Here is a 15,158-nt window from a genome sequence, read left to right as displayed (position 1 = left end):
CAGAATTGACCCCATCCTCTATCATATCTGGCTACTTACTCTCAAATTCGCCACCGCCTAGTCAAGTGGCGTATGCATCGGCTTCCATCATATCCACTTGAAGTGGGGTAACGGAAGCCAAACGTGAACATTTCGCTAGCTGCTTTCTGCTATGTACAATTAAATTTGAAGGAGCTCACTGAATCATTCGGCCCGATACCAGCGCTATTTACAGTATCAACAACCAGACAATAGATCACATTATGAATAGTCACCCTCGCTCTGACACCGGGCTATCCCGTGGCGTTTGGAAAAAATCCTGGCCTGCACTAATTCATGTCCTCAGGGAAATAGACCCGTCAAGTCATCCTGAAAACACCTATAACGACGATGACGAACCAGCTCCAGGAGCTGCATTTAAATCTCCTCCACTGGCTACTCACACCCAAGAACACAAATACAATAACTCTCATATTTGTACTTCACGTCTATCGTGTATACCTCTATACCCTTCCTTCCCCCGCGTCCACCACATATACCATTATCCATATTCCCTTGACTAGCACAACTTTTTCCCCAAAGGGACTTTTTCAGCTATTGCAACCCCTCATATTACATACATATGTAATATATCTCACATCATCCTGTACCTCAAGGAAGCGACCACATGTCCATCGGCGCCGGTTCATTTAGTCTTCTACAATAAAAACATAGATTTTAACCTATTGTTGTGAGAACATCATGATGCAGTGTAATAACGCTATTATAGTTATCTAGAGTAAATTCTAGCGGCTGGCTCGGTTTCTGCAAGCATGGATGGTTCGGTCACCTGTGTGTGCATCCATTGCCGTCTATTTTTTGTTTCTCCATCAATACAGTACATGCTCGATAAACCGTTACTCGATAGATCAATATTTAGCTGAACAGATCACCGGAACCGTTCTATCGGATTCCGATAAGGCGCATCGATTTATCTGCTTGTAGTCTCAAGAGTATCAGCAGCTGCTCGTTGTCGTTCTTGCAAAGCGTGCAGGACTCGTTGCGGCTGCTCAAACGGCAAGCGCATAATAAATGCGACGTCCGTGTGGCCACAGTACGTGCTGTACTGTGGTCAATTTAAATAATGTTTGGAGTAAAATATATACAGGACAGTGCAGCACGCAGAAGAGACCGAACATGAAATAAGCGTCGACAGCATCTCAGTGGCAACGAACCTAGGAGTAAGAATGCTCGTTCGACTTTGTATTACTGTACAAGCTGGTGAATGCGTTAATCAAATCTATCTAAGGCAAACAACCATCTAGCAACATGTATTGACCTGATGATTATTGTACGATACAGATACGCACCTATGCCAATAAAACCAGCCATTATCCACTGCGTCGTCTTCCTTCGACGGGACCCAAATGATCCCTTGCTCTGTCACATATCGTCATAGCGAAGAGATACTACTGCCGCCACATCGTGACGGAAACACGGCGATAATCAACCCTACCATCCTGCAATGTATACTACAGTACCGTAGGTTACCTCATTACTTTATCAAGCCATCTAAGCCCCATCAACTCTATCTACTCCATCTCCATGAGCCCCTTGAGCCCGACCCAGTCCGTTGATTTTATCAAAACCAAAAAATCTACCTGTGTGACCAGTGGTTTCTTCTTTGCTTTGGTTTTTTATCACTAATGCCTTCTTTTTTATCTTTATTTGATGACTTAAACATTTCGTACATTTTTGAAGTTTTTCAGTATCAGTGTACTATGTATAGAGAAACTACTCTTTTATTCGTGGTTGAGATTCAAAAAGAACCGGAGAGATTATCATCCAGTGGTCGTGGTATGCAGTAACAGTGGTAGTGCTAGTAGTGGTAATGGCGGGTAATGAACATCATGTGTTGTGCTTAAGTAAGTATTTACTTTGCACAGTTGATATCATTTCAAAAGTCCAGAGAAAAGACAAACAATACAACAGGTGACAGAGATTGTGTGTCCGTGTAACGATCTTTACAAGAACAAAAAAAGATATATTGAGAGTGGATGCGGAATAAGAGAGAGCTAATTCGACCCTTCTGGTTCGTCATCATCTGCTGACGTGTCCTCCTCTATGTGTATACTCTCCAATGTTGGTAGAATGCTTTCCCATATAGAGACACCCTAATTATGCCGAAAAGGGAGTGTTTATGTAGCATTAGTCTTTGATCCTCCTTGAATCACTCCCACCATCTTCTTGCTTACCGTTGCAAAAAACTTTATATGAGAGTCAGCATAAGCAGCGAGGCCTTGCTTCAGTTCTTCCGTTTTGGTTTGTTGGAACACTTCATATTCCTTGATGACTTGATCATTAAAGGCGTTCGAGACATCATTTGCCCGTGCAACTTCTGTTTCCAACTATTTATGTACACACAAATATATCTGCGTTTAGATCTTGGCACAATTCAGTCAGGGAAATATCTCTACCTAAAGCAGCCACATGTACCTCTTTAACTTTTCGCTCCAACCGAGCCAATTTTTCTCTTCTGGAACGCTGCATATCGATGCCTCGAACTTCATTGATCTTATCAGTCACGATCTCACTGATATTCAAGCCACCATCCGTATTGCGTCCAGGATATTTTGTTCGTTCGCACTCCTGGATCGTTCGGTGAAGGTACGCTGATAGTTCTTCAAAATCCACCTGTTTTTGATCCCTTGCTCTCAGTGTAGCCTAGTCATTACAGGTTAAGGGAGTTGATGGGGGGGGGGTTCTTTAGTCACGAAGTTCTTGACTTGAGGCAATATTAGGCTGAAACGTTGTGTACCTTGGCTGCATGACAATACGCTAGCAATTCATGTACGTCGTTCAGAAACAAAAGATCTTCATCATGTATCTAAATGCAAGAAAAGTTAATGGCCTGCAAAAGCGGGTAGCTCCTTCAATTCTTCATTCTATCTTCATATTTATATGCAAAATAGTTACCATCTCGTTCATCGCCTTTTCATATGCCTTGGTAGTATCAGCAAATCCTCGTAGTTGCTTTGATATACTGGTTTCCAATGTTGAAAGCCCTTGAATGCTTTCTGCAAAACCACTGTAATCTTGCTGTAAATCTTGATATATGTTTGTTCAGCACCTGTTCAGCACCTCAAATCCTTTTCATCATCTTCATTTCCCCAAAACCATCTTCCTAAGAATAGCTGTCTAATTGCTCACCACTCTGCCGCTTGCCAATCCTTGAATAAAGGCGTTCTACTGTGTTGAGATTGTCTTCCAATTTATCAACCGTATCCTTCATATTTACAAATCGTTCATCAGGTTTTTTGATCTTTGTGAATGCATTGAGTAACGTATCACTCAATGATTCCAAAACGGATGCGGCAGGTGGTATTCGTCGAGATTGCATCCGCTTGTCATTTCTCTGCATTTTGTTCAAAGAGTAGTAACCAAGCGATTAGATCCATGACTTCAACCTCACAGTTTCTCTCATTCTATCTTCTAAAACACATACAAAATCTCCTGATTCAAGAAATATGCGAACAAATTGGGATCGTTGTACTTCTGGATGGCGAGCTATCCGATTCAAAAACCATTGTAGACTTGAAAAAGAAAATATGCATTAGAAATTTTTGTAGGCAGAGCAATTGTATCTCTCTCCTTATTATCCCGGTGCGATTTATACCTTATTTTCCGTCTGTCAATAAACTCGGAGCCGAACCGATCACCCTTGATATATTCTATTGCATGCTACCAGCATTAAATTATCACAATACAGTGCATTAAGATTATTGATAGCAGTAGACCAGCGTAATTACCTAGACGATGTTTTTCAGGCAAAGGTGGCACGATGCATGCTGGAAACTCCAGTAACAGAGCATTATGCAGCCATACAAAGTCTTGAAATCTCCGCCGCACAGATCTGGGGTGAGACGAAGCAAAGGTATCGAGTGTGGTCTATGTAAAGAGAAGTAAGAGTGTCAATTGCGGGTGTGATATTTGTGCGACCACACGAAGAGAATGCATATGAGTGAATCTGAGGATATGCTACAAGGCACCTCTTTTTGGGCACGAGAGAAATTGATTGAATGCAAGAAAATCAAACATACTGTAGTAGTGATAAGGTAGGTAATAAAAGTTCCCTGAGCACCTTCTGTGTGCTTTTGTGGATCGGCAATGCTAATCACCATTGGTTTTGCTACATAGGGCTCACTGGAAAAAGTGCTTTTACTTTGTGCGAAACGGGTACGATTATCGGGCATGGATGACGATGACGGTGTTGCCGTTGTTGTTTGAGTAGCCATGGGAGACGTAATGACACTATTACTGCTAGAACCACCGTTATTAGTAGCAATAAAGTCTCTTTTCATTCCGTTCGTTGATCCGTTGAGGGTCGGCATAAAAGATGGCGTTGGTGGTGAGGATGGCGAATCGTCATGGTATCCGTTTGTAGAAACAGAACTTCTCTTTTAACAGTAGAATGGCATTAGTTTCCATATAGCGAAAAAGGACCCGAACGTTATTTTTGTTTTCTACCTCTTGGCTGAACTCGTTATTATTACTGTTGATATTTTTGTTGTTGTTATTATTGCTTTCGTAGCCGTTGCTGAAGGCGGAGAGCGGATCGTCACCTTCGACTTGAGGGGTATAAGCATCCGAAGTGGCATGAACATTCCATTCTACGTTTTCGTAATCGTCATTCATAATTTCAAAGGTATACAAGGTTTTTGCACTGCCAAAAAAAAGAGTGATAGTCTTAAAAAGTAGAAAAGAGAGAGCTGGGAGAGTTGTACTCTGCATGCCTCATACCACAGACACCTAAAGCTTGGCGGCGGTTAAAAAATTACACTGTGGCAGTTATACGCGCCGTCTCTATCTCTTCCCTCTCTTGGCAATAACAAGGGGAGTAACTAGTAGCAGGACCTTGTCGGCTATGCAGAGTTTATATACTCTAAAAAAGGCGCGTAAAGATAACCTGTAACTGCATAGTTGCTTTGATAATATGCATTCGTGACAATGATGGTGTATCGTTGTTTACTTTCTGTATTATCATTACTAGCTACTAAACTGAACTCACCAGCAGAAACATTGATATACAGGCAGTGAAGAAGCTGCAAGTGCTACTATGCATGTGCCGCGAAACTGTTCACAATGCAAAAGCACTTACCGCTCTCACTATTGGGTACATGATTTACGAAACGACGACAGTCACTCTGCTTATACTGTGTTCATAGAGGTTATATATTCTTAAATTTCATTGTTGATCAGGTGCAGTATGTAGCAGCAGCATGTAGCAGCAGGAGCAGTAGTGGGAAATCAAAGACACTGTAGAGAGTGAGCCAAAAGTCTGTTGCACATGTATAGAAGTTCCACGTGATATTTATGTGGTGCATGCCCGTAGTAATACTGCTGTTTATATACATCGAGGGAAAAGTTATACTCTTATGGACTGTTTTTATACCAAGCCGTCTTTAATCAGTCCGTTATACTCCTGCATTCTACTTAGACAACGACGATTTGTCCATGTTTAAACCACGTTGCAAGTCTTGTAAGAAATCAACTGAAAGTGACACCGGAGAAGCTTCCTATATGGTTAACACGCTATTGTAGTTAGAGTTAATATTCCGTTTAAATCGATAGAGACCATTTTTATCGGCGAGATAAATGCGTATTCTTGTCAATTGGACGCAGTGACCACATACAAAGGTGCCAATAAAAACCAGCTGTATTTTTCGATGTCTTTGGATGATGTCTGTATTTATCGAACAGCTATTTGCTGTTTCATGATAGGATTTTACTCATATGAGAATTCGTGCAACGTAAATCAAGTATTTGTCCAGGCTTATGGTAAAGCAAATAATATTAGGGAAACCGGTTCATCAAAGACGCAGATCCAGCAAATTCCATAAATCTATCACTACTGCCGATTGTACAGCTGCAAATAAAGGCTAGGGCTTCCGGGAGTACTAGACAACGCACTGTGATGACTTTTGATAATATCATCAAAGTTCACAAATCCCCAGCTGCCCTTCACTATTGCTCACTAGCGAACTGCAAACCGTCCATCATCAGCAGGAGGAAAGTTAATGACGCTCTATATCACGGGTGATAGACCTGAGCAATTGCAAGAGCAAGTCAGCGACAGCAGGAAAGGCTTATGGATACGTTAATAACGGATGGTCAGCCAAGTACATCAGCACATTCATTTTATTCCCCAGAATTTGCGGGATTCGCATTGGAGCGAGAGATCAGTAACCATCTAGTCTCCGACTATAAAGTTGTTGTCCCGCGTTTTCTCTATCTTTTGCCGCGCTCCCTACACACACACACATATATACTTTCTCTCTCTACATATTCAACCGTACCTTTTCTCTTTTCCCTTTTCCTCTCTTTCTAAAAAGCTGCTGATCGTCTAACTCTCTTCTACCCGCTCCCCTCCAATACTTATCCCCACTCTTACTATAAAACAAATGAACACTTTGCATCGTCCATCACAATCCTCTTGCTCATTTCTGTACGATGACGAACAGCAACAACAAGGACAACGAGAAAAAGACGAATTCAATAACCTGAATGGTGCGACTACCGCGTCTGCGAACACGACCGTAAATACAGCAGCATATGCCACAAGGACCATCGATTATGTCTCGTCCGCGTCTTTTCATCAAAACACAATGTTATTGGAAGAGACCTCGCCCACGTCTTTACCGACCAGCAACTCTTCACCCAACTCGTTTACAATGCCCTCGCCTCTTCCGCCATGCGGCGCAACCGGGCTGTCGGATGAAATCGGATGTGGAGAAGGATCGGTATGCTTTAAATCCTTTTTTGCCAAGTTACACTTATGGCGGTAGTACTGCTATTGCTGCTGCTATTTCCATTAAAGACACCTGTGAATTTTGCACAGAAAATACTAATTTGTGTAATTACTGCTACTATTATCGAATGCAAATCAGGACTACCATCAATACCTAGTAGCATCCGAGCAGCTACTACCAAAACAAGACGCCTTTGTCGAACAAGAACAGCAGCATCCATTCAGTTTATCAGCATCACATCAAATATCATACCCAACTGCCGGCATGTAAGTGGGCTTTATTTCTGCATGACCCATTCATCATTGTTTCTCCCACTATATAGTCCTTATTCTGCCTTTCCTGTCGGAACGTGCAATATCCAGTCTCTAATCAGAAAAGAGAGAGATAGAGAATCAAAAGCTTGGTATAGACAAGTCGTCAATTGACCTTTTTTTTTTAACAATTGCTATTATTAGATTACCAACAGCAACAACAGCAACCACACAATCATTACTACAATCATCATCACCATCATCTTCTTCCTCAAGGTATCTTTTTGATTGACACGAGAAAATAGAGAATTACATGGCACTATTACAGGAGCAAAGCAATCCGTGCATCATTCTCATCACGTCACACATTCTAACTCGATCAATGTTTTTAAAAATCAATGTATAGCAACAATAAGAACAACAATAGTAACAGCAGTGACGAGAACATGCAGATCCGCATACTTGGCATTTCGGAGAATGGAGCTAAAACCCGAGTAGAAACACAGATCAAATTATGTGTTCAACTAGTGTCGAGTCAAGGCACCAAAGTACCTCACTGGTCGTTCATTCGACTTCCCGAATTCATGTTGGCACGATCCAAGTTACGCAAAACACAACAACGCAAACTCTCGGCCAAGCACTATGCCATCGAATGTGATGAATCCAAAGTCCTTGAACTTACTGCCAAAGTCATTTGCGCCAGTGATCCTGCCAAAAAGTTACGAATGTGTGCCGGTTGTGTTCGTCGAGAGGTAGTGTCTAGAGAAATTCAAAGCGAAGCAAAATCCGAAATAAGCTCGTCTTCTAGCTGTGAAAAATAACCTTGTTGGCTGATTTACTAGCGTAAACGTGCAGAACGCAAAAAGGACAGTCATTCAACAGATGCGGCTCTTTCGGCGACCATGTCGGAAGATGCATTCGAAAAAGAGCGCGACCGGATTCTACTGTTTAACTGTGAACCACTGGTGGACTTTAACTCGGGTGATACGATCTTGCCTACACGAATCACTTGCTATTGTCGACATCACAATGAGCGGGTAGGGTTCCGGTAAGTCTTCTTTTATTTTACTTGGTATCACGCACGTCTATGCAAAATTGGTCTAAATAAATGAAAAACTGAACGTAGAATACGATTTTCCTTGCATGATTGCAATGGGAACGTGGTTGCTACGGGCGAGACACCATCTATCATGATTACCGACGATCATAAAAGTACTAAACAGCCACCTCCCCCGCCGAGTAACAGTATCACACCAGCAGCAGCGGGCCGAAAACGGCAACGCACAGAATATGCACCAGCGACGCCGGCATCTTCGAGACGTGGCTCCATATCCACCGCTGATTCATCATCTTCTTACAGCACACCCCGACAATCTATTATCAATCTATTCCCTCACCCATTGACAAGCGATCAGCAGCTCTCGCTCGATCAAATCAGTCCATTACCAACTCCAGCAGAAGAACGTGTGTCTTCTATCTTTGGAACCGATACCACATCAACGACTTCATCGACAACAACGGCAATCGCTACGACAGCATCATCATGGAGTATACCACAGCATTTGTATGCATCGGGCTCGTCTAGCACGATGAACAACACTCTCGACTTGACAACAGCAGGAACAGATCACATGTTACCACAAACACCGGGAGCATTATTTGGCCACCATCCTAGCAGTATTTCAGCAATGATACCCACCAGCACCACTACTACTCTGAACCAGTCCAACTTAGTTCCTTCTCATAGAAGTACCACCTCCACTTCTTCAATGAACGTCGCCCCTACTAGTGCCACACCTTCAACTCCTTCACCAGTAACTCCATGTAATTCGCAACAAAACCATATAGTATCACTATTAAGTCACGCTCCTTCTTCTACTCCGCGCATCGGTCGTCTGGTGCCAGCACAAGGACCAACGCATGGTGCTATTGAAATCACAATTCTCGGCTCGAATTTCACCCAAGGGTTGACATGTCTATTTGGCGACCGGCCAGCTACTACATTATGCTGGAGTCCAAGCACACTTGTTTGTGTTTTGCCAGTATCACCACAACCAGGACCTGTGGTAGTGTCATTCAAAGAGCATCCACTCGTAATTGATGGCCACGATGTTTCGCTGTTTACATACTACGATACGAACGACCGAGCGTTGATGGAACTTGCTCTCCAGGTCGTGGGGCTTCAGATGACAGGCAAGCTGCAGGATGCGAAACAGGTTGCGATGGGTATTGTACACGGTAACAAGCAACAAACAAATAATGGATCGTCGTCGCCAACACCCGCATCATCAGCGCCTAATCACCAACAACAACAACAAGAAGCAAGCATGATCAGTATGGAACAACGCATCATCAATGCATTGGAAGCAGTACAAGTAGATGATGTGTCACTTATGAACACCCAAGGCCATACGCTTCTGCATCTTGCGGTGCTCTGTGGGTACAAGCGTCTTGCACGATTACTGGCTACCAAGAATTCCTGCGATGTTAATGGAGCTCAAGACCGAAACGGCATGTCGCCACTTAATATGGCTTTTTGGAAAGGGGACAAAAGCATGGCACAGGTTCTGCTCGGAAGCAGTAGTAGCAGTGATAACAATGTCTTGAGCAGTAATTGTATCAGCCGACCGAGCACTCTAGCTGCTGCTACTACTGCTACTTCTGCGCTATCTACCAGCCAAAGCTGCCTAAATTTAAACGATCTACAATGCACCTCTGCCACAACAGCAACAACGGCAAGATATTCGCACCTAAAACAGACTAGCAAACAGATGAACGGACATTTACGACGATACCACAGTTTTCAACATGATACTTTATCTTCGTTCTCAACGCTTCTTTTATCCAACAATAACGACAACAACGTCCAGGACAACAACAACAACAACAACAACAACAGGATCAATGCACGAGCATCTGATATGGACAAGGACGGATTAGGATTGGCGCAACAAAAATATGACCAACGAATGTATCTGTTTTGGCTGCCGCTATTGTTGGGTAATACAATTGATGATTTAGCATGAAAAAAAAGGAAAAGAATAAATCAGAAGAGGGAATCAATTTCAATTAACGTCTGTAAATTAGTCACCCTTGGGTTCCTGTGCTGTCAACTACCAGGAAGACCGTTACTGGCGACGTTAAGTCTATTCGTTACTACGTAGAGCTTTCCCTCTTTGTATGCCGATATATATCCATATCTATACCTAATCTAGTATTACTTTAGTAGTGGTGATGGTAGTATAATACGGTTGTATTAGTATTAGTAACATCATAGGATTGTGTCAATAAGACTCCGCAGCCGCCTTTTTTTATGCACAGCTACATAAGTTGGAAGCCTTGTGGCACGGTAACTACATAAGCGGTTTGTTTCTCATCTTTTCAATTGTTGTTGTTTATTGTGGAACTGCAAGAGGCTGACAAAACCGTTTTATTTCATTCGAAAAGTGGTCATCAGTCTAAATACAAACAGTTGTTCCCCCATATTGACGCTGAAGGGTCTTTTCGATTGAGTGGTGGGGATTATTGGCTTATCTCGTCGAAAGGTGTCAAACGATGGGTAGATGTTTCTTCCTCCCCTCTTTCTGCCAAGTTCGATGGCAAACATACGGTGCAAATAGACGACGAGCCCCTTGTTTCTTTTCAAAAACACATACACATTTACTTTAATACGTTTTTGGATTCCAATGATGGACGATGATGGCAACCTGCACAAGAACCGTGGTTGCCTAACAGCATGATACACGGTGTTACACCGGGAATGGAAAGTTGATCTTTTTCATGTCACTGACCAAGTGACACACATTTGGATACGAGCACTTATCGGTTCTTTTACTCTCTTCCAAAATCCGTTCTACAGTACAGTAAAGTTATTTTTTTTTGACGGACAGGAACTGTTTATTTCAAAGTGTCAAGGCTCGCCCGATGCTGTTCGCGATACACATAGATGGCATCATAAACCGTGTTTCTATTCTATAGTTTTGCTGTATCGTACTTTGGATAAATCTGTCAATAAGCAATGCTTTAGTTATGTGTTGAAATTGATCCTTTGGTCTTTATGAACCAATTCGCAGTTCCACACTTTTGTGATTTAGTCTCCCAATCATTTCTAAAATTAAGGGTCATTTAGGTTTTTAGTCTCATTGGAATATCTGATAGATTTGTATCAGCAGTCAGTAGTAGTAAGTAGTACATAGCATCAATGATAATGAGCCAACGATATAATAGATTCGACAGTTTGCAAGTTCTGCTCATCAACATCCTGGTTGTTGCGGCTATGTCCCTTGGCTGTCACTGCCACTTCTTTTTTTGAATCGGCCATTGTGGCATATTTTGACTTACTTGGAGTGAACTTGTAGCGATTTCCATGGTATTTGAATTGGTGCCCTGGAAAAATTCTTGGTGTTACACACACTTCTGAAGAGTTCCCACTCGACTCTAGCCCCTTACGCATATGGTACACCGATAAGAGGCAAGCTTAAGTGAACAGAAAAAGAGCGAAACTCATCGTGATTGCCAAGTAGCGAGATGAGACGAGTGTGTACATGGAGCCTAGAGCGTCTACAATGTGCAGGTGTTATTTGTGTGAAGCATGGCCCTTGAGAGATTGCCATCCATTGCTCGCGATCCTTGTGCAACATCGGATGGTCAAACAGGTCAAACTGTGACGCCTACAAAAGAACTGGACTCGACTGCGCATTTCCCTTTCTCTTTCTTCTTCCTCACTGTCGAAAGATCTTTTCCACCTTTTCCACTTCATTGAACGATACCAATAAAAACCACTTTTCACCAGCTTCTTTATTTGAGGGCTGCCTTCTGCTACTTGATCCGAGTGGGTGTACGTGCAGAATCAGTATTCGTTATTGTTTTCGGCGTACATTTGCGATTTTCATTAGGATCTTTGTGACGCAGTGCACGAGTCGCTATTGCAGCGAGCCCTATCCGTGAGCGCACTACAAGCCGTAAGTTCTTTACCGCAGTGCACTCACAAAGTAAGTATACACGTAATTCCCCCCTTGACAAACTACTCTCACCCATCTTCTTCTATTTGAGGGCTGCCTTCTGCTACTTGATCCGAGTGGGTGTACGTGCAGAATCAGTATTCGTTATTGTTTTCGGCGTACATTTGCGATTTTCATTAGGATCTTTGTGACGCAGTGCACGAGTCGCTATTGCAGCGAGCCCTATCCGTGAGCGCACTACAAGCCGTAAAGTTCTTTACCGCAGTGCACTCACAAAGTAAGTATACACGTAATTCCCCCCTTGACAAACTACTCTCACCCATCTTCTTCTATTTGTAGTGATTTGTTATTGGGAGGTGTAGGTGAGCGCACTACAAGCCGTAAAGTTCTTTACCGCAGTGCACTCACAAAGTAAGTATACACGTAATTCCCCCCTTGACAAACTACTCTCACCCATCTTCTTCTATTTGTAGTGATTTGTTATTGGGAGGTGTAGGTTCCTTTGGAACTGAGGCTTGGGGAGACCAAGGGAGAGCAACCTCTCCTTTGAGGAACGAAGGATTCATAGACAAGCCGGTCATTTGCAAGCAACAATAAATAAATGTGTCTTCTTCTGTCTTTGTGTACAATAAGTTTATTAATTTCGTTTCTACTCTCTTGAAGAAGTGTTTGTAATTATCCTGAGCATGGGCTGATCAATTGACTATTATAATAAATGCTTTTCGAGGAGCAGCTTGCTGCAGAAAACGAGACCAGCCTCTCTATGAAAGAAAATTATGAATTGTGCATTTACCGGTGTGGTTCCGTGAATAGAGCGATCCATACAGTGATTATACAACCAGAAGTGCGATCTTTGGCGTGCCGATGGAGATGTTCACTTTTGAAAATTTGCCGACCACAGTGCATCCAACTTTATTCTGTTTCAATGTAAAAGAGCTTTAAGAAGGCGCCATCCATCATCATCATCAATTATCGAAGAACGTATCATAGTAAAAAAGCTGTTCGACGAGTGCCAATATCTGCAAATGCATGTGTCACTGTTGCTCATATGCAACTGTAATAGTAACGGCGTTGATACTTAAGGCATGGTCCTAAACTGTGATGATATACGCTATACCTATGAGAACCTTGCTTTTGATTAATGGCACAGCAAGACGTAAATGCTTCATTTGATAGTACACATTGTATATACATGCACATGATTTAAAAACACCTTTGAAGTCTGATTTGATATAGGTAGCACCGTCTATCGTATATTCCACACGAATGATAAAAGAGCTTGGCGGAGGAGCACAGCGCCAAGATTCACCCGAACTTTACTGATGAATGTCTAGTGGAGATGCTCTTTGTAATTCTCTCATACCTTCCTTTCTCCCTCTATGTGAGTGTCTATCTGTGCGCGAAGATCGGCATACTCTCAATGCAACGGCATGACATGGAAACTGGAGAAGTGGCGTTCCATCCTAGGATCAAGAACATCTCTGAATAGAATATAGTAGTTGTACCGCAATTTAGCGTTGCATCTAAAAAGAAGAGAGAGCATATGAGTATTGTGATGATAGAGCTTTAATAAAGATAATAAGGGACAAGATTAAGTATCTTTGAGATGATGTTTTATTCCAACAAAAGATAAAGCTCTTTTATATTCTAGCTATTAAGACGGCGATATCAATTCATCCGACTGATGGATAAACTATGTGATAGAGGATGGATCAAGGACGTATCAGAACTTCTCCTGAAGTCGTTATGTCAATCGGGCACATCTTTGAAACCGGCGTTAGCTGATGTAATGGCCGAGGTACCTGTTGATAGGTTCATTGTCCTGTTCACGTAAGGTGAATCATCCGAGTAAGAGATTTTATTCAATAGTGTTTAGCCGGAATGCCGTAGTGTTCATACGTGTGTGCTATAATGTTTAACCGAATATCTTATTGTTGATATCTTAAGCAGTGTATTAATGTGGTTCACCACAAGTATTGCAAATGTCGAGGATCTTAAATAAAGAGTTTGACCTATATGTGCATTTATTAGAGTCATCAGTTTCCCGAGCGAGGGTCGAAAAACATCATGATCGACGTGAACGAATGCAGGCAAGGAGTGATGACGTCCACGTAGTTGTAGAATAAGGTACTTGGTGTTTTGCAGTATAGAAAATCACCCCACCAAGGGCTCAGTAAAAGGATCAACCTGGAATTACATATGACGCTTAGCATGAATGTGACTCTCGTGGGAAACATTATCATAGATCCAACAGCTCATGGCTAGCAATGCAACCCTATGTGTGGCAGTAATATATGCGGGCCTGGCCTTGGTAGCTAATATAGTATTTTAATGCGGATTTCAAATTTAGATTGGCTGTACAATATTAAAATGTAGGTATATGTCGTTGAGAGACAGAGAGAAAACTAATACATAGACGCCACTATCAATGACGCTAAACGCACATCCGCTTTCCTCTATGATGGCCATCTTGATGTTCCTGGTGTGTGCACATGCATTATGAGACCTTACGGACTGCGTGCAACCCGGTCGAGCATCGATGTTTTAATGCGAGCTGCTCTGTGCTATTTAAACAAGAAAAGAGAGACTTGATTTATATTGCTTCCCGATCAAAACCACTCTCTTCCGTCTCTTCTCCTCGTCCACATAAAGCACTTCTTTCTCACTCCCACTTCTCTTTTAGGGAACGAACGTCACCAACAAAGGTAACGACAAGCACTAGCAGACGCGTAACGAAGGTGACCTGTAGATAAGCAATGTACCAACAACACCACCAGAACGATGGCCGTAGCGTCAACAGCAGCAGCCGCAACAGCGACAAGAATGAAGAGTTCTTTTTGGACGATCATCCTAGAGACAATGCAGATGCACCGCCAGAGTACAAAAACGCAGGACATAGACAGCGAGAGTCTGCTAATCTCCTGGATGTCACACGCGCCTGTACTTTCAAACGCGCGAAGAAACAAAGCGTAGTGGGGCTTCTGTAAGCATTGTTCCGATTGCCACTTGGAATCACGGATCGCCAATATGCTTCCCAAAAGACAATGCCCCTGTCATGCGCCATTATCGATAGTCTAGGCCTTGTGTAACCTCAGTGTTGAGTAGAAGAAAAGCGCGTCATCATACTTTAACAAGTGGAGACACTTTGTGAGAGCCATGTAGAAAGACAAGACTAGTGT

At 42.5% G+C, this 15,158-nt stretch overlaps 3 protein-coding genes across 3 annotated transcripts; 2 read left to right on the top strand and 1 right to left on the bottom strand.

Annotated features, from left to right (window-relative positions):
• Positions 1-2,033: 2,033 nt before the first annotated feature.
• On the bottom strand, positions 2,034-4,211 carry BDB00DRAFT_770373 (uncharacterized protein; the record flags this gene model as incomplete). Its single annotated transcript, XM_053119876.1, has 10 exons — positions 2,034-2,132; positions 2,214-2,366; positions 2,464-2,682; positions 2,777-2,845; positions 2,935-3,065; positions 3,169-3,280; positions 3,458-3,551; positions 3,635-3,689; positions 3,768-3,906; positions 4,059-4,211. 10 exons carry the CDS (start codon positions 4,209-4,211, stop codon positions 2,034-2,036), a joined length of 1,224 nt encoding a protein of 407 aa, XP_052975831.1.
• A 2,054-nt stretch (positions 4,212-6,265) lies between these two features.
• On the top strand, positions 6,266-7,186 carry BDB00DRAFT_608984 (uncharacterized protein). The gene is made up of 2 exons (XM_053118012.1): positions 6,266-6,758; positions 6,906-7,186. The coding sequence occupies exons 1-2, from the start codon at positions 6,420-6,422 to the stop codon at positions 7,035-7,037; spliced, it is 471 nt and encodes a 156-aa protein (XP_052975830.1). The 5' UTR covers positions 6,266-6,419; the 3' UTR covers positions 7,038-7,186.
• BDB00DRAFT_608985 (uncharacterized protein) lies at positions 7,187-10,315 on the top strand. The gene is made up of 5 exons (XM_053118013.1): positions 7,187-7,294; positions 7,425-7,770; positions 7,861-8,066; positions 8,145-10,018; positions 10,106-10,315. The coding sequence occupies exons 2-5, from the start codon at positions 7,465-7,467 to the stop codon at positions 10,180-10,182; spliced, it is 2,463 nt and encodes an 820-aa protein (XP_052975829.1). The 5' UTR covers positions 7,187-7,294; positions 7,425-7,464; the 3' UTR covers positions 10,183-10,315.
• The last annotated feature ends 4,843 nt before the right edge of the window (positions 10,316-15,158 follow it).

This window comes from Zychaea mexicana, assembly GCF_025766255.1.
Source record: "Zychaea mexicana strain RSA 1403 chromosome Unknown BDB00scaffold_85, whole genome shotgun sequence".
NCBI lineage: Eukaryota > Fungi > Mucoromycota > Mucoromycetes > Mucorales > Lichtheimiaceae > Zychaea > Zychaea mexicana.
Note: the sequence above shows the minus strand (reverse complement) of the source record. Positions and strands in the feature narration are given on the sequence as shown.